Raw genomic sequence first — 26,290 nt, forward strand, 5'->3', positions numbered from 1 at the left:
ATGAAGAGTACTTGTATATTTCACTATAATTATTTCCAGAATATTTTATGTAGGTCTAATTCATGTCTACCTTTCTATTTTTCTAATTCTGACTCTCTACATTATCTGTAGCTTCTTCTATTATCTGTTTTTATTTTCTTTTAGGTTGAGTTGAAGGTTGAAATTAGCCCCAAAGATATAGATAACACAGGTTTTAAAAAAACAAGGTGTGACTCATCTTTTATGATGTCTTACTGTTTACAATCTGACTTAATCAGCCAGGTCCAGGGTGGTTCTGACTGGCCAGGCTGCAGAAGATCAAAGAAACTCACAAAGTAACTGAAGGTGACTCTTTGATCTCACAATTGCTCCATGGACAAAATTACTCTTCCACCCAATTGGAGCCCTTACCACCTCTAAGACACTATTAATATTCTAAGAAAATGTCAATGCCACACTAGTCTTCTACAACAATAATAGATGAACTGAAAAAACAATACTCCAGAAATATTTCTACCGACATAGACCAGCACAAGTCCCATGAAGTAGCACTGGACAGAAGCATGCTTTATCAGTCTAACACGAACAAAGGATCAGCAGTACCTGATATTTGTTGCAGGATGTCCTGTGTCTAAATCTATAGCCGTATATTTGCCAAGAACATAATTCATTAAGGAATCTCCTCTTACTCCTTCTCGCACACTGAAAGTCATAGAATTTGGATCAAATGTGGGTCCTTCTTTTACATTCACAACCTGAATTCTCACAGGGGTTGAATGCATTCGAAATCGGGAAGCAACTGAGTGGTGAAATTCAGCTTGGTTCTTTACTCCAATACTAAGATAAATATTAGGCATTTGTTCATAATCCAGCATCTAAAATAATGGAAAGTAAAAAACTTTGAAACAGAAAATAAACTGTCTTTTGACAGAATACAAAGCCACAATAAGAACATAAACATACCAGAATAAAGTCCAGGAACTATGCAATTCAGACTTTGAGTTGATAAAATTTTATTCATTACTGCATGAGGCATTTCAGACATGTTATTCCCTTTATCTTTTAACATTATGAGGTGTATAGGTCATTTAGACCTGGGAATTTAAATTGAACTTATATTTGGAGTTTTGAACTTCTTATATAAAAACCCTGGAATGGAAAATGATCTTTCTTTCCAAATGAGGTGTTTATAAAAAATTAAATGAACAACTACTTAGAATGAAATTTAAAATGTCCACAACTATTAAATGAATGAATAAGCCTCAGTTTCCTTTGTAGAATTTGCATCAGAGAATTTATGAAAGTATAATCAACAGAATAAAGGAGCTAAATATATATGATGCAATGAACATGTAAATTAAAAAATATGTTGCAAATGAATTTTAAAGGAGAATTTATGATTGTTATAGTCAGCCCTAAACTGTAATTTAATTGTGCTGGGTATGATGGACAAGAAGACTTCTTCACAGACATACCTGGAGAATAAGTAAATACTATATCCAGAAAAAAAACTTAACTTTGAGATGAGTTCCCTGGATAAAAGATGAATAGAATATTTTTATACAGAATGATTGATGGCAGAACCATGAAATGTCACAAATGAAAAAGCAGTTGTAAGAAAAGCAGTACTGGATAATATCTGTTTAGAAGTTTCTGGAAGCTAATGTAAAAAGCACATGTAACACATTTGCCAACACCAGAGATCAAGCTGTCAGTGCGTGCCATCAGCAAGATTCATAAATAAATCTCTGCCCCTCAGGGAAGTTCTGTGACATTATGAGTCTTTTCTTAGGTTTAAGTTAAATTCTTCACAAGGGCTGGCTCAACATGCCTCACTTGAATTTTAGGTAACACCGTCGAGATTGCTTCTGTACATCTGTTCCCCTCCCTGATCCACATAATGTCTTGAACAGAGCTGAATATGAATTGTGTACTCAGAACTGGATTTTCAACTGGAAGAGATTGCTCTTCCACAACCCAGTTTTTATTTTCTAGAATTCTGTTCTGTCTTTACATCTCTGGTAGTCAACCTGGTCCCTACTGCCCACTAGTGGGCATTCCAGCTTTCATGGCGGGCGGTAGTGGAGCAACCAAAGTATAAATAAAAGATAGATTTAATTATAGTAAGTTGTTTTATAAAGATTTATTCTGCCAAACTTAGCAAAAATCCAACATAAAGTACTTGGTAAGTAATTATTATTACATGCTTTAACTTGCTGTAACTCTGCTTTATAAATTTTATAAAGTAAAGTTAACTTCTTTACTTTATAAATCACCATTACTGTGGAACCGTTGGGCGGTTAGAAAATTTTACTACTAACGGAGATACAAAAGTGGGCGGTAGGTATAAAAAGGTTGACTAGCCCTGCTTTACATAAATAAAAAATCTGCGATCCTCTATTCTGATAAAGAAATCTTTGGTGGTTTTCTTGTACACACACATATGTGCTTTTTGTTTGTCAGAAGAGTTTTCTCATTAAATAAGAGTGTGATGAAATAAATTAATATGAGCCTAAGGTTGAATCAATTATAGACATTCTCAAAATGTAGGAACAGGAAACTGGTTGAGAGCTCATTTTCCCTCTAACAAGAAAGATAAAAGAGAAAGGAAAGGCAGAAAATCCGCATTCTTTTCAACTGGGATCTTTTATCAAGGATTTTCCAATTGTGCCTGGAGGTCAGGATTGTGCAAAGAGCAATGAAAACTGTTTACCACTGAGTCTCTCCTTGGAGATAGAATAGAGAGGCTGGAAAACTCAGTTTCTGCAGTTTCAGGCATGATTGAAGAGTAATCACTTACAAAAGATATGTAGGTATGTGTAGAAAATAGGGGGTCAGCCTTAAAAAAAATGAGACTCGGGAAGGGCTCAGCGTGAAAGGAGCCCCTCCAGAAATAAATCTGGCTTCTGGTGAGTTTTTTGCTTCTATAAAAGCTGTAAGATTCTCACATTCAGGGTTTTTTTTTTTCTTTTTTCTTTTCTCTTCTTTTTTTTTCTTATCTCTTCTTTTCTTTTCATTTCTTTTTTCTTTTTCTTCTTCTCCCTTTCCCTCCCCTCCCCTTCTTTCTTTCTTTTCTTTTCTTTTTTTTCCGATATGACACTGCTAGTTCTCAAGAAACATTGGTTCATTTTGGAATTAAATGTAAAACAGGAAGGAAATTGAGAGTCTCCAACCAAAAGAAGCAGTTTTCTGCCATCGAGGACTAAGGAAACAAATATCTTACTAGTTTGTAGTTTTGTTTCTAATTTATATTTTTAGATTATATTGCAGTCCCTAAAGTATATACAAAGTAATTTGAAAAAAATTAATCTTTGGCAAAAAAGCCAAGCTCTGTGTTTGGTATTCAAGTTTCTCAGCAGACCAACTCCAACTCAACATCTGTATTCTTGAATCTCATTGCTGCTCTTAGTGGATACTCTGCTCCTGCTCCACGGTGTTGCTCCCCACGCCCTGAACATGCTTCACATTTTTATCAGCGCTGTATGTGTGCTCATTTCATTGACCACGTTAGCAATCTCAGCTATAAGGTCCTGGTGAAACCGTATTCCCTGCATGAAATCTTTTCAGACAAATCTACTAGCTCAGAAGTATACCACCTCTTATCCCACTAATTATATTTCATTCATTTGGAAATTAATTATGTGTAATATAACATCTATTTATTGTATTTTTAATGCTTATTTTTATTATCTTTTGGGGGTCCTTGACTTGACTTCTCAACTAGACATTGGGCACTGTGAGAACAAAATAGCCTCCTTATGTTTCTTGCTAATAAATATTGTATTGCTTGGCCAGAAGTCTCAACCCAACACAGTAAGCATACTTAGGCTGTAAACAGTATTCAAGGTTATGGATTGCTTTTGTAAGCAGATTCTGTCTCTAAGAGTATTTTCAAACTTCTTTAAAATGAAAATGTTGCAGATCCCATACTGTACCTTGACAACTTTCAAAATGCCTTCATTGGTTCTTGGGTCTGTTTGAATATCGAACCAATTTCCATCATTTCCAGAGAGAATGAAATATTTTGCCAACCAATTTTCAGTGCCTTCTTCATCAAGATCAATTGCTTTTAATCGTATCAGTTCAGAATTTAAACAGTTCTCTTCAATGTTTGCTGAGTACTGAATGACATAGATCAATTTTATAATCAATGAATTTCCAAGAGGAAATACTTTCTAATACTTAATTATAATTTAAAATATTAACAACAAACTGTGTCAGTGATTTGCATCATTATTAAATGACATACATCATATCAGAAATCTAACAATAAAATTATTATAAAATAATAAAACTGATTTCCATGTGCTATATATAAAAATCAAGGTCAAACTGGCATTTTGATTAATTTTTCTTGGTTATTTTTAATTTTCCATACTTTCCTTCTTTAAAGGGCCAGGTAACAAATCCATTAGGCTTTGTGGACCCAAGAGTTAGTGTTGTACCTACTCATTTTTGCTGCCATAGCATGAAAGCAACTAGAGAGAACATGTAATAAATAAGCATGGCTGTGGTCCAATAATTTTCTTTTGTACCAAAACAAGTGGCAAGCCAGATTTGACTCTGTTGATTTTGATTTTATGCTTCTTTGTGTCTGAAGATGAAAGTGCAGGTTGAGAATGTCTGGGACTCTGTTAGAATTAATTCAGTAAGTCAGCAGGCATATAAAGATACATCAATGTTGTTACATGATTCCCAGAATTCTATTAATAAATTTCCACATTTCTGTGAGTGGAGGATATGGAGAAGATGGTCTGTTGCTTTCATAAAGAAGATTTGCATGGAATAGTGACTCAAAGGCCAATATACAATATTAAGATATAATATATATTATATGTAAGACATTTTAAGGTTTATATAGCAAAGCTGAGTGCATACATACATGTGAAAGAACCAGGTTCACCAACTAGTGGGGAAATAAATCTATTCTTGACATTTATGTAAAAAGGATTATAAAGGTAACAACTTACAGAAGTTTTCTCCAAGGTGGGGAAATTATCATTGACATCTAAAACTTTGATTCTACAGGCGCACTCAGAAGACAGTCCATCTACGGCTCCATCTCGATCTGAGCCCCTCACAAGCAGGTTATACATGCCGTGTTCCTTAATTAAGATGCAAAAGAATTGTGAGACTGGGGTCTGGTTTTGAATAAAATCCAACATCTGATGTCATTATTCTGCATTTCTTTTATAATATTATACAATATTTTAATATTATTTTTCTTCTATATAATTTTCATTGAAAATAATGGTTGGATTATTTTTCCTCCCCTCCTTTACATTGGGAGAAGGGCATACATAGATTATTTCATCTTTGTATTTTCACAATTGTATTCTTTATTTCCTCTTATTCATTCATAAAGAAGGCTTTACCTCTCTGTCAAGGAAACTGGACATCGTGCGGACCTCTCCAGTGTACCTGTTCAGGATGAACATTGGTGGACCTACTGGCTCCTGAGAGATAATCTTGTAGGCGATTTTAGAGTTTAGGTGATTGTCTTCATCTGCATCCGTGGCACTTAACTTTACTACCAATGTGTCTAGAAATGGAGATGGAGATGGAGATGAAGAATGTTTGGAACTTCGTTAAAATTGATTCAGTAAATCATCAGGCAAAGGAAGAAAACATGGTTGGCCTTCTCCGGTGTTCTCTCTCTTCTAGTTATCCATGAGACTATACAAGGCAGGGCAGAAGTAGGTGTACCATTGTTTGTATGAAAAATAATACAATAATTAATAAATAATAATACAAGAATAAACTCTGTGTTTCGCATACTGACAACATAAACCTACTTTGCCCCACTCTGTATGTCATAACTTTAGCTACACTGTTGATTACAAAAATAACAGTGGTTTCCTTTATAAAATCCTTTACTGTTAGTTTATACAGTACTTGCTCTCCTTAAATGATTAAATGGTAAATCAGTAGCAGAATATAGTGACTTTTAATGTATGCAAAAGAAGTTCTGTGTACTCTATCATAAAGCTATTTTAAAAAAGAGATGTTATATTGTTTTTGCCACTGTCTTCTGAAATTATTTTAAAATGCTTAATTAAAAAAGATGATAGCATCCCTGGCTGGTTGGCTCAGTGGTAGAATGTCTGCCAGGCACGTGGATGTCCCAGGTTTGATTCCCAGTCAGGGCACACAGGAGAAACAACCATCTGCTTCTCCACCCTTCTCTTTTCTCTCTTTCTCTCTCTTCCCCTCCCTCAGCCATGGCTTGATTGTTTCCAGTGAGTAGGCCTTGGGTGCTGAGGATAGCTCCATGGCCTTTGCCTCAGGCCTAAAAAAATGGCTTGGTTGCTGAGCAATGGAGCAGCGCCCCAGATGGGTAGAGCATCACCCCCTAGTGGGCTTGCAGGGTGGATCCCGGATGGGGTGCATTCAGGAGTCTGTCTCTCTGCCTCCACTCTTTTCACAAATAATAGAATAGAATAGAATAGAATAGAATAGAATAGAATAGAATAAAAGTTAAGAAAGATAATAGCTTAATTATATATTCAACATTGCAATTATTTAGTGAGCAACTGCATTCTTTTTTTGTTGCTCATCCAGGGAGCAGAGAATTACTATTTATTGCCTTGAAAGATAATAGTACTGTATTTCCCCATGTATAAATGTACCCTTTTTTGAAAAATTTGGTGTCTAAAAACTGGGTGTATCTTGTGTAGTGGTTGTATATATTTTTAACTTGCATTTCCCACTTTTTTGCACTTGTTTTGCACTCGTTGTTGAAGACAGTGATTCGTCATCACAGATGAGGACAAACTAATGGATGAGAGTTTTGACAGTGATGAGGAGTTGTATGAATTTTATGATGAATAAAACTTGAGTTCAATAACTTTATGTAATACATTTTTTTCCAAATTTTGGACCCCCAGATTAAGTGCGTTTTATACATGGGGAAATAGGATACTTGACTGCACAGTCAAAATCTATAACTATTGAAAAGAAAATTTGTCCACAGGAATATCAGTTCTTAATTATTCATAGCAACAAAGCACCAACACTCTGAGTCAATACCCAAGGACTGGTGTCCTCTAAGCCAAGGACATCAGCCCACAGGGCAGATTTTCCAGAGTTGTCCGTTTCCTGATGTTTCTGTGCTTCCCAGCTTGGCTTTAAAGTGAAAAATCCTTGCACAGACAGAGATCCAGGGACACCTTGAATAGACAGAGCCAAGTTTGAAGGAGGTCATAGTTTATGGAAATATGCTTTGGCCCTGTGGGTAACTCTCCTCATATAAGGAAGCGTTAACAAGGATGCTAATCAGCGAGGGAGTGGAGATGAATGTGGTTTCGCCTTCTCTTCCTTCACTAAGCTTGTCCTCAGTATGTTAGTGAGGAAACAGTGACAGGCTAAGGAGACACTTTTTGTTTGTTTTGCCTTTCTATGTTCTCCCATCCTGTTTTCAGCATCACTTTTTTTAGGGCATCTGAAGAAGTTCACCTGATACTCCCTTTGACCCCCACCTTTTGTTATCTCTTTTTCTCCCCCATCATTTTTTATCTCTTTTCTCCCCCAGACTTTTCCATCCTTCTTCCATGGACTCTGCATTGTTACCTCTAACTTCCTTTCTTATCCCCTTTTTATTCTGAAATTTCTTTTTTCTATTCTCTTTTTTCATTTTTTTTTTGTAAGTGAGAGAAAGGGAGATACAGAGACAGAGTCCTGCATGCACCCTGACCAGGATCCACCTGGTGACCTAGTCTGGGGTTGATGCTCTGCCCATCTGGGGCCATGCTTGTAACAGAGCTATTTTTAGCACCTGAGGCAGAGGCTCCATAGAACCATCCTTAGTGCCTGGGGCCAATACAGCCATAGCTGTGAGAGAGAAATAGAGAAAGAAAGAGAGAGAGAAGTGGAAGGGGGAGGGGTTGGAGAAACAGATGGTCACTTTTCCTGTTTGCCCTGACTGGTACTCAAACCCAGAACATCTACATGCCAGGTTGTTGCTGTACCGCTGAGCCAACCAGCCAGGGCCCTACATTATACTTAGAGGCAGAAGTGCAAATAAAAATGTGAAATGAAAAGGAATATTAGGGGACTGAAGGAAGAAAGAGGCAGAAGGCAAAGATGGAAAAGAGAGAGTAGCAACATAGGAAAAGTGTAAGTGTGGAAAGGAAGTGCAGGAGAAGTGATTGAGGGAAAAAGAAGAGAGTATTAGAGTTGGAGATGGGATTAAACAGGATAGAAAAGTGAAAAAAAAAGAGAATGTAATATAACTTGCTGTGTAGACTGTGAAGAGCCATACTTATCCTTCGTGAATGATCTGATGGGTACTGTTAGGGAGAGAAGTCCCCCTTAAAATTGGCTGAAGATGAGATTAACAGGAGTTAAAAAAAAAGTCCAATTTGTTAGGTACACGTGGGAGAATAATAAATAATGCTCTAAGAAGTAATGGACCAGCCAACAATTTATACTTTCTAGACAAAATAAAAATAAGTTTTTGAAGAGCTGAGAGGGAAAAAAAGTGCTCATTAGAAGGGAATTTAAGCAAGGTTTGGGTATTCCTTACTGAGAAATCTAAATGAAGTTTGAGCTTGGGCAGGAAATTAATACACAGGCAACAAGGTTTATTTAGACAGGTTCTTTGGCTCTGTATTCCTTAACTCTGGCTATATGGGTGTTTCCAGGTGCAGGCAGGGGACCTTTTGCATGAGGCATGTGTCTCCTGATTTCAAGGGTTGGGGGAGGAGGGGGATAGTGAGGGGAGATCAGCATGTTCTTCTTGCATGGGCAAATTCTTAAGTAATTTTGATTCAAAATAATCAGTATGCATTGTGGGATACCTTGGGGCAGCTGACCCTGGGTCCCAACTGCACAGGTGCAGAAGTAACCTTCATCATTTCCCATCTGGTGTGGTTTAGCCTAGATTTTGGGGACTAGAACAGAACAGGGCCCTTATCTACATTCATGGTTTTATTTCAGTTCATACATTTGGATTACATTAATTGTGAACTGAGCACCAATCTCTGAAGAAGGCACTAAGCCCCTGCTAAATCACATCTATAAGAATCCTTCACAAAAAAGAAGATATTTAACATTTTAGACCTGATTTTTTTTTCTAGCTCAGTTTTAAGTTAGAATTTGTGGGGTTTCTTCAAAATACAAGTCTGATATTTTCTGATCTTTAAATTACTTGCATTTCAATCTCCTAAAGCTTTTGAGCAAGAGACATAGTTATGGTATAATGCAGAGAAGGAGAACCATTCTACTCACTGGCGTCGCTGTTTTCTTCAATGCTGGCTGTGTACACATTTTGTGTAAAGACCGGAGGGTTATCATTTATGTCCATAACTTTGACTCTAAGCTCAAGAGGGCGTTCTAAATCTTCACCCCGGGAATTCAGAGCCCGGCAATAAATCTGTAGAAAGTTGGAAAAAAAACTCTTTCTCCACCAAAAGAAATTAAGTGACATGCTTGAAAATATAGAAGGAAATAGGCAAGAAAACAATTCTCTGAGTAAATTCAGACTTATTTTTCTGGTCTAGTAGTTTAAATATTATCCAGATATTTGATGACATGCATGTAGAACCCACCAGAGAATGCTGAACCATAAAGGTTTTTCCTACTCCTTCCATCTCCTCACACCCTTTATTTGGTTTCATTCTACTGTATTTTATCAAAAGTAGGAATCAGTCATGAGATGATTTATTTTTAAAAAGGGAAGAAAAATAATATGCACAAATCAAGGCATATTACTGTGACGTACCAAGAAAAGTGGCGTTATCTCTCTGTCCACTACGGAGGTGATGTTAATTTCCCCGGTCTGAGGGTTAATGGTGAACACTCCATATGGCGGTCGGTCAATCCCTGCGCCAGAGATGCGGTATGTAATCTTCTGGTTTGCTTCGCAGTCCGATCGTATCTATGAGGAAAATGGCTAGGGTTTAGGGCCGATCATGAACTTTACAGTTTAGTGGAATGTGAAGTGAATGGTTTTATAGCCAGATGGGTCTTGCATTGAAACCCGGTATCACAACATAGGCTTACGTGACCTTGGAAAATTCACTTATCTTGGCCGAGCACTAGTTTATAATGGGGCAATACCACTTATATTCTGGGTTTGTTGTGGGGATTGTATGAGGTAATATATATACACTATACCCAAATGATTGACATATGGCATAGTTACGCTTGAAGCTAGATTTGTTATTGTTAACATTATATTGTTCACTTCTCTGATTTTTTTTTATGTAGAGAAAGAGTTTGACAGAAGAAATCAGAATCTTTCTGATTGTGTATAAATTGTGTCCTGTTAAGTACACTGACTAGACTCTGTTTAAAATTTAATCAAAATGGTAGATAATTTAAATTAAGAAAATCAAAAGTGAATACAATGTTTAGAGATATTTGCAATGATTTTATTAATCAAAACTTGTATCACTCATCTGCCAGATAGATTTATGACACATATTCTGCTGTCTAGATTACATTTTCATAGTTTTATGTCTATGGGTCATAAATTTAAACAAAGGTAGTTTATCTAACCTATATACTAAATATGAGAACACTCAGTAAAATACTAAGATTTGGTTCCCAAATACCTACAATTAAGTAAAGGCAACTAGAATACAAATTGGATGAGCTCCAGTCCAGTTCAAAGAATTTATTTATATAGATGAAAATCCAGAAATCCCTCAAATGCAAATATAAGAAAAGAGCATAAAATGCAAGTGCGGAACATAAGGCTATAATTGGGAGTTGAATGGAAACAATAACAATTTAAAAGCTTTTCAAAAATTCGATTATATTTGAGAGAGAATAAATCTCTTTCCTTGAGCTGTGACTATATCTATAATATCATTGCTGATACTTACTATATTTTTAATATAAAGCTCTAAGGAAAAAATTCTGGTAAATCACTACTCTTGTTTTCATCAGTGGCCCAAGGCCAAGATGTCTGAAAGAAGCTAATGAATGCTCCTTTCTTATTGAGACCCATTAATCTGAAATACCTTTCTTTTGGCACATGTGTTTTTTAAATTTATTTTTTAATTGATTGTGTTGACATGGTTGTAAGTGTCCCATATTTTTGGGTCTAGGAGTCTAGTGAGAACTTCTGACCTTATTCTTACTTTCTTGGAGACAGTCAATTATTTAAGCTTTGGATTTGGAGAGGGCTGGTCAGAAGAATAGTAGTACATGGTGTAAATTTCCTAAAACGTGCAGGCGATGATAAGCAGAAGACAGAAGGACAGACAGAGCCCAGTAGGGCTGGAGGCACAAGTTTCTCTTCTAGGGTCATTCAAGGACACTCTGCTCTGTAGCAGCTCCCAGGATGTGACGATCAACATGGTGCCTCAGCAACACGAACTGAACAAATGACTACATGTCACCCATCTTTCCAAGTCACTATGGAATAGTGAAGACTGCAAACCCTTCAAATGTTTGAGGGCTTTCGTGCCCTTCAGAAGCCTTTGTTATCAGCACAGGACACTCCTGTTCTTTCATCACTTACTCTCGCGATCGGATTCCTCTTGGAGTTGTCCTCTCCTTCTCGACACGCCGCTGCAAACTTGATCCACTCCCGCTTTTGTCTTCTGACAGTTTGCCATTTTGTAGTGCCATTTTCAATGTCTAATTCTTTCACCTTAAGCAAGAATCATTCACAGTTCACAGTGTCAGAGTAATTTTAATCAGTAAGGACATTTATTCAACACTGCAAGGTACACCCAGAAGAAGCAATGGTATTGAATTTGAGGAACAAAAATGTTTTTACTAATGACAACTCTAGATATAGCTTGGTCAACCTTACCAGCTACTTCTTTTGGAATCATCTCACTGCTAATTATATGAATCTAGTGAAAGAAATCTTATAACTATGCATAGAGCTTATAATGTGCTATATTGGATAATATGGTATATGTAGTTATTCTTCTGTTAATCTGTGCTCACCAGTTAGCAGACATTTGATTCTATCTGAACATCCATAGGAATATTTGGTTCACGCCAAAAGGTCCTTGATATTTGATCTTGTCCAGAAATGTTTATGGAGGTATCTAAGCTGACTTACTTTCTTAACCTCATGTGCCATTACCAGCTGGGCTACCAGGGCAAGAAGGGTTATTACTGGCTATACAGCCACAATATAGTAATTGGATTAATAAAATAGGATAGTATTTTTAGGTATTAATCCTGTAAACCAAAATTATAAAAAAAGTGTATAGGATGTTTTGGACAGGACCAAGTATCACAGACCATTTGGCATGGATCAACCATGTTTAGTGATGTTTTGAATAAGATCAAATTTTAGAAACATTTTCGTTTGGACCAGATGTCTCTGTGGATATTTTGAACGGGACTAAATATTTCACCAGGTAGAGACCTTGCCCACCTTACCCTTCATTGAGCTCTGACCAGGCTTTCTGGTCTCCAGAGTTTAAAAGATTGCTGGTGTTCCAGATGAGTGCATCCCTTGGAAAGGAAAGTTGTGCAGTGAGGGTACTCCCCTAAAATAGGGGGAAGGCTTTTCTTTTCTGTTGATAAGGACACCACTCTGGCTATGCATCCAGATACTTGACTGCAGGGTGAGAAGACTATTTTAACTGAAATGATGGTAACTGCCATAATCCCATGGACACCTCTATGGATTCTCAATGCCATCCATTTGTATCTCTGCTTGTTATGTTTTCTCTTTATAGTCTAATTTGCTATTGTTGAAGGGTGTTTAAGAATTTTATACTATTAAAGACTTTAGAAAAGTTACTACATCCATAAACATTTGTTTACATGTGTAAACATATACATATATATATATTTTGTAACTCCTAATGGACTTGTTGAGACATAGATAATTGTATGTTTATTCAAGCTAAGGCTTCATTTAATTACCACTTTGGGGGAAGGAGGTGTTCCATGTGAATGGAACTTATATTTTCAAGAACCAAAACTTTTATGTTTTTTCCCATTTTGATGCAACTTCCTAAAATTTACTTTAGTTTTAAAACTTATCTTTAATTTTTTTCCAATAGAGATTACAAAAGTATTATATTTTCTTCAATTATTTGATATTATCATAATGAAAATTCAACTACTATGATAAAGCCTGCCAGGGAAGATAGCAGCTTTTATTTCCTGAGTCCCATTCTAAATGGCACAGAATTCTCTGTTGTTTTATTTAGTTTTGATTACAGATTTTTTTTGTATTTTTTTTGTCATTGGTTGACCATCTAATTGTCTTTTTTGCTGATGTAACTGTCTAAAAACCCTCTTCCCTTTCCAGCTTGTTGCTTTGCTTCTATTGAGTGCCTTCAGATTGGGAAACAGAAATAAACTATTAGTATAGTTTGATAAGTAAGAGTTATTGTGACATTGAGCTGTTGCAAACCATGCCTAAAAGCATGGAAATGTAAAATTATGGGTTTTTCTGTTGTTATTTTCAAATATTCTGATTTTTTGACGTATGATGCATTTAAAAATTCACTTTCTTTCGATTTTAAATTGAGAAAATAGTTTTAATAATTATACATTACCTCAACAATAAATTCACTGTTTACTTCCAGCAACACCTATTATAAAAGGTACAACATTAGCATAGATTAGCATAATTTAAAGGAAACAGTGTTATAAAACTATGGACAATGTTCTCTGATTAATTCATTTCTTAAACATACATTTTGCTAATAATATGGAATAAACATGGGTAATACAAAATTAATAATACAGGCTTTTTGCCCCCAAAGGCTTTTATCCTTTTAAAGAAGACAAATACAGAACTACAGGAAGGAAAGTTAGAGTATGTACTTCAACAGAGGAACCCACGGGCGCACTAGAAGGGAAAAGCAGACAATGCAAGTTAGCAAGTGAGTTCCAGGAAGGCCTCATAGGAGAGCAGGATTTGAAAGGATTCTGCAAGATGAAACTGCTTTGATAAGAGAAATTGATGGGGGAAATAATTTTTAGCCAGAGTAAAACTGAGCACAGGTGTAAAGGTACTAAGTTTCAGAGGATGCTCCAGGAATGCTAAATAATATTATTAGCTGGAAGGCAGAGGAAATAGCAAGGAGATATGGGAGACAAGTTTAGGAATGTCAGTTTGGAGGTAGGTCATGAAGTGCTTTGTACAGCAAACTAAGGAGTTTGGGCTTGCTTGGATGAGATAACTGGGATTGACAAACCACTTTTTAAAAAACATATCATTGATATGAAGAAAACATTACAAGGGAAATGCACTTGAAGTCAAGACACTTAAGAATGAGCAATTGCTTGGGTAGGATCGTTAGGAGAACGTGAGCACGGGCGCTGATGTGGCACTGGAGAGAGCAGTGGAGGCATTTCCAGAGATGACAGGGCTTTAGGCAGTGGGCGCAAGGGGACGACATGTCAGATGATTTTGGTGATTTAAATTGTCGTGTGTTTTTTTTTTTTGAGTAGGGGACCATCAGGGCACTTTTAATAACAATGGAAGATTCACCAGGACAGTATCACTAAAGGGAGATGATGACTGAAGACTGTTCTATTTCTATTTATTTTCTGTGTGTGTGTGTGTGTGTGTGTGTGTGACAGATACAGAGAGAGACACAGAAAGGGACAGACAGGAAGGGAGAGAGAGATGAGAAGCATCAATTCTTCATTGCAGTTCCTTAATTTTTTGTTGATTTCTTTCTTATATGTGCCTTGACTGGGAGGCTCTAGCAGAGCGAGTGACTTCTTACTCAAGCCAGTGACCTTGGGCTCAAACCAGCGACTTGTGCTTCAAGCCAGCAACCATGGGGTCATATCTATGATCCCACACTCAAGCCAGCTACCCCGTGCTCAAGCTGGTGAGTCCGTGCTCAAGCTGGATGAGCCTGCACTCAAGCTAGTGACCTCGGGGTTTCAAACTGGGGTCCTCTGCATCCCAGTCCGATGCTCTATTCACTGTGCCACCACCTGGTTAGGCTGTTCTATTTATTTTCAATATGCTGCTAAAATTTGAGATAGACATAAAACTGAAGAAGCGGAATTTATCTAAATAGAAGTGCTATTTTAAGTTGCAGGAAATGAGGATATTATATTAAAATAATCAGTGAAGTAAGCAAAGAAGAGAATCTTATAGGAGATGCATATATTTGGGTATGGGACAGAAGGAAGAAGTCTAAAAGCAATATTAGAGAGGCCAAGGGACCAGGTTTGTGGGTGCAGATTCTGTCAACACGAAAATGGTCAGAAGTGGCAGTGGTTGTGATGGTTGTGGTTTTGATGGAGGGTTAGTAAGCAAGTTGAGTTCAGAAAGAAGAGATTGGATAAGGAGAAGAGGAAGTAGACAGGAAAAAGGCATAATGAGTGGAGTCCACTGATAAGAAATTAGACAAGAGGAACTATTTTATGGTTCATGTCTCACTGCAAGGTAAAAGATTGGGAACTGAGAAGGTCTTGGGGTCTTAAAGAGACAGTTATTGTGACTTTTGCAAGTGGCGTAAGTCAGTTTACTGGCATCAAGGAACAAGTTGAGAAAGTAGAAATAGCAATCATAGATCCTTTTTTCAAGTTAGGAGATAAAGAACATGTGAGGGGTATGATGCAATTTGAGGACGTAATTAGATCAAGACTTTTTTTTAGGTGGGATTCATGACCAAATACATGGTCTACAGGGAGTGGGAAAGGGCATTTGTGAAGAAAGAGTGACAGGAGGAGAAAAAGGAGAAAGGGATGGGGAGAAGGAGGCAAAAGTCAAGAAATTAGAATTGTAACTAAGAGAGAATAGAAATGATGAATTAAAATGCAGGGAAAAGAAACCTGACAATGAGGAAGACAGTTTCTTCCTTTGAATGGAAAGCCAGAAGAATACTATGAAGAGAGAAAATCATCTTGAGGTGTAAGAGCAGTAGAATTTTTTACATAGCTTTCCGGAGTTGGAGTGAACAGGAATGGGGGCGGGGGGGCTAGAGCAGACTTGTCAAGAGGAAGGTGACAGGAAACCAACAAAATGCTGCAAATCAGAGAGGACCAATAGGCCCACTTAGAATTCTTGAGTTATGGAACACTTGAGCACAGAAAATTAGAAATAGAGAAAATAAACTATTATTCCATAGCAGATGAAGAGTTTGAAGACTGATTGACATTAGGAAGCAAGAGTATGATGCACAGCCCTTCATTTTGTGCCTCCTCTAATTAGAACTTGGCAACCTAGCCAAGTGTGAGGATGGAACGTAAGGGCTGCCCCAGAGTTGGAGATTGTTATCAAGGCAGAGTGGGGTCTGGGCAAGTGATAAAGTACTACTGTGAACTCCAGAGAGGCAGGGAGCGGAGTGAAATGAGGGAACTCCTGTGAACCGAGATGAGAGTCTGGATGCAAAGCAGATTTTGCAAAAGTGAAGGGGGAATATTAGGAAGTGCAGGTTGTGTTTGGGGATTTGGAGTAACAGCTAAGTTCTGAAGGGGAAAACCAGAAATAAGAAATGTGGCAACAGTGTGTAGAGTTTTGTCTTAACTTACTTTCTCCCTTACCTGTAATTTTATTAGACATTAGTGAAATATTTAGACCTGGGAAAAAAGTTTAATATTTAATAGAAAATGGTCTCATTTGGTTGCATAGGACATTTTATTTTATAATAAATATTGCCTTTGGGGGTTAGATTTTTATTGTTGTTGTTATAAAAGTAGATGATTCTGGAAAACATAAGGAAAAGTAAAAATCACACAGACTCTTTGATTAGTTGGAGATTACTTACCATTGTTAATATTTGGAGAAATTCTTCGACTTTTCATTTTTATTTTACAAAAACATATTTTGACAAATTGTAATTTTTTATATCAAAAGAAAGTTATACTATACACACTCTTTAGTAAATTTTTTCATTTAACAATCATGGTAAAGTTTCATGTCACTGAATACATGTAGACATCATACATTTTTATGGTTGCCTTCTTAGTGTATCTCTTACGTTTTGGTGATGGGGGCACTAGGATAATAGAGGGCCATTCAACTCAGGACTGCAGATGCAACTTTGCTGGGACTCTGAAACACTGTCCTCCACCAGGAGGTTAACAGGAAGGCTCCCTGAGGGGATGCCAAAAGGTTGTTGAGCTCGGCAAGTGAACCTGTGTTTGATTAGAAGCTCTCCTATCTTCAGCTTCCCACTTGTCTCTCTTTTTTCCCCTCTCCTCTATTTCTCTTTTTCTCTCCTTTCTTTCTTTCTTTCTTTCTTTCTTTCTTTCTTTCTTTCTTTCTTTCTTTCTTTCTTTCTTTCTTTCTCTCTTTCTTTCTTTCTTTCTTTTTCTCTCTCTCTTTCTCTCTTTCTTTCTTTCTTCTCTGTTTTTCTTGCCCTTTTTGATCTTGTCGTAGGCTTAATCAAGAATCAGGATAGCCTCATTATGCTGCTTACCCTCAGAATTATAATCAACCCAATAACCTGATTGTAATTGGGACATAGTGAGAGTCCTAGCTGGGGTTCTGTTCATAATGCAAAAATATGTATATGAATAGAAATTTTATTTTATTGTTATTTCTATAATTGTGAGGACCTAGGTGTTAAAAATCAATTTCTTCTAGATTAAATTAGCTTTATAATGATTATTAGCAGCACAACTGATTTCCAGGAAATATGAAAATTTTGATACAATATCATTAAATATAGAAACTAAAATTTTATCAGAAGCTTATTATAAAGATATGGATGAAGCTTTAAAAAATCAGTCATGAACAATACAAATATTACTGCTAGAATTAAACAAATTCCAGCATCACTTCTATCTTGTTTTGTTTTTCAGTTGTAAGTATGGGAAAAAACTTGTTCAAGTAATTGAATAGATGATAGTGGGGATTTCTTTTTTTAGTGCTAGAGTCATTAATTCTTTAAACTTATTTTGATTTAATCACTTAAATCTACAACTTAATTGTTAAACATGATTTTAAATGACATATTAGCTGACAACTCTAGTACATCCTCTTTTAATTTTGTTGAAAATGTATAATGAAAAATCACATGACTTGTCAAAAGATTCATTATAAGCTTTAAAGTTAGATCTCTTTCTCAATACTGACATCAATATTTTCAATTATCCCTTAGTTTAGTGCCCAAGATACTTTTACAATTTATTGCAGTGTAACATGGTAATATTTGCATTGAGTGAGAGGTGTCACTTTTTAAAAAGGAGGATTTGGGAGAAGAAAACCTGCTTGATACCCCAGGCACAGGTGCATGTTTAGCTGAATGACTTAAGGAAAGAATATACATGTGGAAACTGACAATCCAGTAAATGATTCCTTTAAAACTATCTGTGCATTTGTACCTTTTAAAGTGCTTATGTATCTCAGGGATATCTATGCTCCAATTTGAAGAGTATTGTCTTTTTTGTTTGTTTGTTTGTTTGTTTGTTTTTTAGGTGAGAGGAGGAGAGATAGTGAGGCAAACTCCCGCATACACCCCAACCAGGATCACCTGGTAATCACACCTGGGGCCAATACTTGCCTATCAAGCTATTTTTAGTGCCTGAGGCTGCTGCTCAGACCAACCAAGCTATCCTCAGTGCCTGGGGCCATGCTCAAACCAACTGAGCCACTGGCTGTGGAAAGGGAAGAGAGAAGGAGGAGGAGGGGAGGAGAAGCAGATGGTCACTTCTCCTGTGTGCCTTCACTGGGAATCGAGCCCAGGATGTCCATATGCTGGACCAAAGCTCTATCCACTGAGCCACTGGCCAGGACCAAAGATTATTTTTATAGTAGGAATGAAGCTATCAGAATTTTTAAGTCAGTGTATATTTTTAAGTTAAATAATTTATATCTTAAAGTGGCTATGTAGCCCTAACTTATAGATTAGCTTCATTAAAAGCAATGTGGTATAGACACAAGTACTTTAGGCTTGGAAGCAGAAGAAATGAGTATGAGCCTTCAGTCTGTTTATAAGATGTGACCCTGGATAAATCCCGTATCCTCTCTCTGATTCAACTTCTGATCTAAACAGAGTACAAATGTGAAAGTAGTAGGCTCAGTGCACTTATAAAGAGGAAAGAACAGTGAAAGAAGCGTTTCCCTCTGTGCTTCAGAGGGTGTTCTCACAGCATATTCTAACATATAAAAAAGTACCAGTCCATCATTTTGAAAGACTTGGAATTAGAAACAACACTTCCAGAAGGAAGGGGGAAATGGAAAGATGGGTGAAAAAGGTGAAGGGGAATATAGTCAATAATAATGTGATAACTTTGCACAGTGACAGGTGGTTACTAGACTTAGTATGCTGAGCACATGGTAAGACAGAAATGTTAAAACATTGTGTTGCACACCTGAAACTAATATAATATTGTATGCCAACTATACTTTAATTAAAAAAATAATAATTAAATGATTCTGCCTGGAGGGGGGAAAAAGAAAGAAATTAACCACATCAAACAGATGAGTCCTAAAGGAAGTGTTTTGAGTTCATTTTACCTTACTCTTGTCCTCTCTACAGAACTCAAACCAACTGAAGAATAAGAACATTTACATATAACCCTAAGGACCCTTGAATCTAAGATCTTTCTTGTCCTTCTGCTACCCCTTTTAGGTTGGGGCAGTTGCAATTAGACCCCAGGGTTCTTATCTAGCAGAACTTACATTGTGCCTGATGTGTCTGTCCTCTGTGGTATTCTTCTGGTATTTCTGCATTCTGCTAGCTGGCTCTACTGCTGAGGGCAGCAGCCAAGCCCTCTTCTTATCCTCCCATTCTGTGCAGGTCTCACTGCAGAAACTTGGAAGATTTTATTCTCAGGTGCTACGAAATCATAAGCCCTGTCAGGAAGCTCCTCGCCTTCCAGAAAACACTTGTGAACGGGTGGTTTGGAAGAAACATAAAGCACAATCATCTTCCTAAATTGCATGTAGCATAACTGAATGAACTTCAATTAAACTGTGAAGAATAGTTGTGGGTTCCTGGATAATTATAGAAATTCCTTGCCTACAAAAAGTCACCTTTTAGAGCTTACATAGGTCATGTTTCATCTAAGGATAGGGTTTGGCCCGAAAGCCTGGCTAAAGCAGAGAACACCAAATGGAGATGGGTGATCCAGTGACCATGGCAGTGGAGGACGAGGGAGAGAGAGAGAGAAACCTGCAGGCGAGGGGGTAAAAACAATCCAGAGATATGTTTGGTATCTTGAATGTGTTACAGTCTCTGTGGCCTAGTTGGTAAGAGAGTTTATTCCTGCCTCCCTCTCCTTTTTTGGATATCCTTACAATAAAATGCATTAACTAAAGTAACCTGCATAGGACTTTTCCTGGCAATATAAAAGTGTCTATGAAGCTAAAATGTATGTGTGCTGATCTCTGAGAATATGATGAAGACTAAGACAGAGAACCTCCCCAGGAAGGGATCACATGTCAAAGGAGGGAGGAAAGCAGGTAAACAAGAAAAGATGTTGGAATGCTAGAAACATTGCAAGAGAAGCACAAACAGGATGCAAAGTTGGCCCCAAGGGGAAAGGAGTCGATTCTGGAACAATGGATAGAGTTGGACATGGAGTATTGGATTTAAATTCTGACTGTACCGTGTATGGGCTGTCAGCATCATTTAGGCCTTGAAAGTTTCTTTATTTGTAAAATAGGGATACTTCTATTTACCTTTCAGAAGTTTTACATGAGTGAAAAACTTTGTTAACTATAAAATGTTTTGCTTGTGTGGTGTGAAATGGGAAGCCAATGACAGATGGAATACCAGAGATTGTTCTACATGCGGCCCCCTGAGACCATTTATCCGGCCCCCACCGCACTTCCGGAAGGGGCACTTCTTTCATTGGTGGTCAGTGAGAGGAGCATAGTTCCCATTGAAATACTGGTCAGTTTGTTGATTTAAATTTACTCGTTCTTTATTTTAAATATTGTATTTGTTCCCGTTTTGTTTTTTTACTTTAAAATAAGATATGTGCAATGTGCACAGGGATTTGTTCATATTTTTTTTATAGTCTGGCCCTCCAACAGTCTGAGGGACAGTGAACTGGCCCCCTGTGTAAAAAATTTGGGGACCCCTGTTCTACATCCTGCAGGAAAGAAGAGGGAGAACCGACTCCTTCGTTGTTTCAGTTTTCAGCCCTCAAGCTCACTTGAAAGTTCACTGTTCGCATTAAAGTTGCCTATGAATGTGCAGATGGGAAATATGGCGAAGTGACTTGATAAGAGAGATAAATTGAAAACAAAATCCATTCATTCATTCAAAAATTTCATTGATAAAATATTATGTGTCTTTTGTGTACAAGATAAATTCTGACATGTTATGATACATACATATACATTCTAGGCAAAATAATTAGATAGTCAATATTCTATAGCCATCCATCTTTTGACAGATTGCTAAAATTTTTGTGGGCCTAGTTTTTTTTTTTAATATATATTTTCTCCTAGAGAGTATATGATGATTTTATATGAGAAATGTAGAATCTAAATCATTACATACACTATTGTAATATTAGAATATGTATTATTCTCTTATAGACTGAGTGTATTTAAAGTAGTAGCTAATGAACAAGCCTATTTTTCATCTCTATGACTTACCTTTTTGAAGTCAGTTTTCACAGTCCTTTGCACACCTAGTACCTTATTAATAAGCGGTTCTCTCCTGAATAATACTTGTGGAAATAATTGAGTAAAGCAATTGCTATCCTCATAGGACTATGGTCGAGATGCCAAGTTCAAGCCTAATTACAGTATACCACTTTTGTTCATAATTGAAAGTATATCAATTAGTGGCAATTTTGTTTGTGAGCTGTGTAATTTGCTGTGTAAAAAGGAAGGGCAAACATTTCTCATGCAGGTAATATCTGAACATTTCACCAGTCATTCCTTCCACACACCCTGTCATCAGAGCTGCTCTTGTGAGTGAGGAATTCCACTGCCATCCCTCTTGGGGAAGGGAAGGGACATAGCTGCAACTCAAACAAGAGATTCATTGCTTTAGAAGGAACTCCTCCCTGGATACTCCATGAAGGAGTCATAAGACCATTTACTAAGGATCAAGAAGTTCTCTGAAAAAAAAAAAAAACCTTAAAAAGAAGAAAAGAACACACCTACAGTCCTGAAAGCCATGAAATGGTTTTAGAGCAGGATTTTTATCCTACAATTCTATAAACAAATATTATTATCAAGAGTGTATTAAAGTTATAAGTGATATGATAGTAATACTGAGCATCTGTTGGCATATAAGACTTATTTTAGTCCCTCATGGACTCTGCAGGAATTTGAAGGCAGCACTATAAATTTATTCACTTGGTTTAAAATATATTTTGTAGTTCCTTAGTCACTTATACCAACAAAGAATTAACAGAGGTGAGATTTACTTCTATATAATCTTTGGTGTGATGAGGACATCCGTAATTTCTGTAACAAGCAATGTTGGACCCAGTCATTTAATGCTACCTAAGGTATTCTCTTTAGTACAAATAAAAAACCAGATCAGATAACATTGCTGTTCATCAGCCTCTACTTCTAGAGATCTGCCTGATAGTGAAATTTCTGTGTCACATGTCAGAATCACATTGTTTTATGTGAGGACTAAACCGATAAGTGACTGGGTGAGTTCTAAATATGCTGATCAATTTAGCATTTCAACTTATCGTGAGATAGTATCTATATGTTTAGCTTCTACCTTCTTTATTTTCCAAGAATTAAAATGTTTAATTGAAATGTTAGCATCTTATATGTAGCATGAATGATCACCAGATATGCACAAAAAATTTTACCTGGTAAAAGAAAGCTACATGGCTGTATTTTATGACTTTATCAACTAAAAAAAAAAAAAAGGCTTCTCACAGCTAATAATTGTTCTGCCTTAAGTAAAATTTATACACTCCATAGCATTACTTAAATTTTAAATTCCCCAATCAAAATTATAAAAAGAATATTTGGCAGTCAGACATGAACTTTGATACTACTTAACTATTTAATAGAGACAATGATAGAATCTCAGAGTTTCTACATTAGAAGAAACTTAGTGACATCATGTCTGACACACATTATCCCATGGGCACAGTGAGGCCTTGAGGAGTTAGGTATCTTAGCCAAAGTGATGCAACCCCTTGAGGGGAATCTGTGGCTTAAACTTGGGGCTTCCAAGTCTTGGTGTAGTGTTGACAGTACCTCGCCACCCTGATGTGTTTTACAGCATAAGAACATGAAGAATGTACTTGGGAAGGAGATGCTGAAAGACTCACATGATAAGATGAAATGCCGATTGTAGCTTAAAGTTTGGGTAGCTTTTATAGGTTAAGTCAGTCAGAGCCTTGTTTAAAGCATTCTTTGTGGTTAAATATAGATGACACAGAGTACCTGTAAGTCTCAGAGAGGCTGCCACACCCTTATTGGTGTAAGCTGCAATGATGCCCCAAAGAGCCTTTGATTTAGTTAATGAAAAAGGGGAAGAGTTGAAGTTCAGGATATAAAAGATAAGCAGAGAACCCATCTTCTAAAACATTTGTAATAGTATATTGATTCCTCCTATACATTGCTGCATTTGTCTCAATCCTGAATCATGCTGCAAGTCTCTACTTTCTAACTGCAAACATTATTAGTTGATATCTTAAGAGCTCTATTAAAAACACATACACACACACACACACACAAACACCTTAAGTCTATCACAATTACCATGAGATGTAAAACACAAATACTTTAGTGTCTGTGGGGAGAAGTTAACTTTCAAAACAATAAAATGACAAAGGATAATAAATTAATACTCCTAAAGAGATTCTAAGCATCTGAAATATAATACTTTTTCAAGATCAAGTCAAAGAAAATTCACTGTTTAATTAATATTGTCATAAAATGTACCTGAGCAGAGAGGAATAGGAGGCAAAATTTAGTACACAGAAGTTGCCTCAAAGCGCTTACTCTTACAATAAGAAAACAAAGGTTTATCTGAGTCAAGGCATGAAGATAGCCCAGAGAAATGTAGTAAGAGTTATATACTGATAATTCTTGAGTTTTATTAAAGATAAAATCACATTCTTCCCTCTTCCTTCAGTAATGTAACTAAATGATGATCATTATAACAAGGCATTGCACATCTATTTGGACTGTTTCATTTATAAATATTTCTCAATAATGGTTTTGTTTAATAATCAGTCTCTCAAGCTCAGAGAATGGAATGTTCTATCACTGTTTTTTTTCCAAGCCTGGGCTGTGTGCCCTTGGCAACACTAGGTTCCTACACTACTTTTGGAGTTCTTAAACTTGAACTCTCGAATGGTACCTGCTAGACCAACTGGACATGGTGTATTCCTACATCTGTCCAGCTTCAGCTGCCCTCTGCCCTTGTAGAACCAATGCTCAGATGTAGTCTATATAATGCCACCCTAATCATAAGGTGGAAATCACTTCCCAAACTTATGTTGTAGCACCACTGTGGACATTTCTGGGAGACTGAGGTGTAGCCAATTATAGGTTATTTACCTTTATTTGCTTTGAAAAAAAAAGTACAATTTCCTAATAATTCAATCCTCTTATCTTTTCACTTATTTTTAACTGTTTTTTTAAAATATAAGGAATATTTTATTCATTTTTTTTTGTCTCCAGTACCTAGCATAGCATCCAACACAAAATGAGTGGCTATGAAATAGCTATTTATTATGTAGACAGGAGATAAATATTTGGTTTACTTTAAAAATTGCAAAGAAGGAAAAAGGAAACACATTTTTTGTATCATGTTCACTGGTACCAAAAGTTGATGAGTAGAATTATGAATTGGGGTATTAAACAGTTATTTCTACCTTGGGATATTCAAGAAGTGAATTTAGAGATCGACAAATCAGATTGAATTGTTCTGTCATTTGACCATCAATAGACTTAACTCTAATCTAATGTAACTCATCTTAATTAATTCTTTAAATAGACTTTTCTAATTGAATTGGCCAAACTGGTCTTTGTTCCTCTAAGGACCTTGTATTAGGAGCTGTCTTACCTCCTTTAAGGATAGGACACCCGGTATACATAATTCCTACCTAGAAAACACTTCATGCCTTGGGCACCAAGAGATTGGAGGAAAGTAATTTAATATACAAAATGTCATGTTTACTGTAAAGAAACATCATCTAAATGTTTCCTTCTTGAACTATAGAAATGCTTTAATAATTTCAGAAGTTTTTTATTGATAGCTTGATTTTCTTTATTTTTCTTTTGCCACTTCTGACCAGAAAAATACTCATATGACTTAAATATTTCATAATTAGTTGCTATGTAATTGGACCTAGCTAACATTCGTCCACATTGAAAGAAACGCACAGGGAAATAACTATTTAAAAGAAATAGGCTTGATCCACTTAATTCCCTACAAGTTTAGAACCCATTTGCACTGGAAATTTTGACAGTGATCTTCTGATTTAAGTATAAGAAATATAGTTAATAAAATAGAAAAATTATTTTATTTCTGATTATAAATTTTAGAATTGTTCTGGCATGTAATCTGAAATAGATTATGTCTCTGACGCTAGTTAACTCTAATGCAGCTAGATTCTCACTCTGCTTCTCCACAGCCTTAAGTCTCTTAAGTGTGGAGAGTCCTTTGAAATCACAAGATGGTGAACTTGAACTGTCTTTGCCAGAAGGGGTTTAAAAATAAATTAAATCCCATGTAGGAGGTCTAAAAACAGTCAGAGCAAACAAGGCTTCAGGGCTGCATCTTCCTCCCTAGTCTTTAAATTCTACTTACCATTAAAATGCAAATGTTCTTGAAAAGGAGCCAATCCATTCCTTCAGGTTTGTCTTGCACACAAATCTGGATGAGATTCGATTTTAGTTGTAGTCCTCTGGGTCCTGAATTCAGCTGTGCACCAAGACGTGCTTCGAGATGCCCTTTTAGGAAAGCATGGGTGCTTACCCTGGTTCTCTCTGGTCAGAGGAATGAAGATGTTCTATAATGACTCTGATTCCCCACCCCAAACTCCTCGGCCAGTCTGGAAGGCTGGCATTGTTTGGGCTCTGGGGAAGAACATGGACACACCTTGATTCTTATTGCAATGAAACCCTTTGTTGGACACCAAAGAAAAATCTTACAGAGTGAAGACAAGATTTACAGGGAAGATACCCAATGAATAATAAATTACTCACAACATGAAAAATAATTAAAATGCTAGGGCCTATCATCATGCTGAATAAAATTAGTAGGCTTCTTCTTGCTGCCAACATTGTAAAAGCAAAATTACATATACTGACAGCGCGCACATACACACACACACAGACAGACACACACACACATGTCCACTACTAAATTAACTTCAAGGAATGACTCTGTGAGCAGAAGTGAAAAGTAGCAGGCTTGCAGTATAGTGTAGGGAGAAAGAGACAGTAATGAAACTCCCATCTCTTAATTCAGGTGATTCCTGCCTCCCTCCAAAACAAGTATTTTAATGAAACTGCATT

At 36.6% G+C, this 26,290-nt stretch overlaps 1 protein-coding gene across 1 annotated transcript in view; it reads right to left on the reverse strand.

The window, feature by feature from the left end:
- DSG4 (desmoglein 4) overlaps positions 1–25,729 on the reverse strand; it is a 40,326-nt gene extending 14,597 nt beyond the window's left edge. Inside the window, exons 1-9 of the mRNA XM_066246789.1 lie at positions 25,581–25,729; positions 13,464–13,499; positions 11,450–11,581; positions 9,701–9,856; positions 9,208–9,352; positions 5,355–5,521; positions 4,950–5,084; positions 3,915–4,100; positions 583–854 (exon numbers count right to left, since the gene is read on the reverse strand). Of these exons, the coding sequence (XP_066102886.1) occupies positions 583–854; positions 3,915–4,100; positions 4,950–5,084; positions 5,355–5,521; positions 9,208–9,352; positions 9,701–9,856; positions 11,450–11,581; positions 13,464–13,499; positions 25,581–25,619 (1,268 nt within the window). The 5' untranslated portion in view covers positions 25,620–25,729. The remainder of the gene's footprint in view (positions 1–582; positions 855–3,914; positions 4,101–4,949; positions 5,085–5,354; positions 5,522–9,207; positions 9,353–9,700; positions 9,857–11,449; positions 11,582–13,463; positions 13,500–25,580) is intronic.
- Positions 25,730–26,290: the final 561 nt, after the last annotated feature.

The sequence above is a fragment of the Saccopteryx bilineata genome, chromosome 11, assembly GCF_036850765.1.
Source record: "Saccopteryx bilineata isolate mSacBil1 chromosome 11, mSacBil1_pri_phased_curated, whole genome shotgun sequence".
In the NCBI taxonomy this organism is placed as follows: Eukaryota; Metazoa; Chordata; class Mammalia; order Chiroptera; family Emballonuridae; genus Saccopteryx; species Saccopteryx bilineata.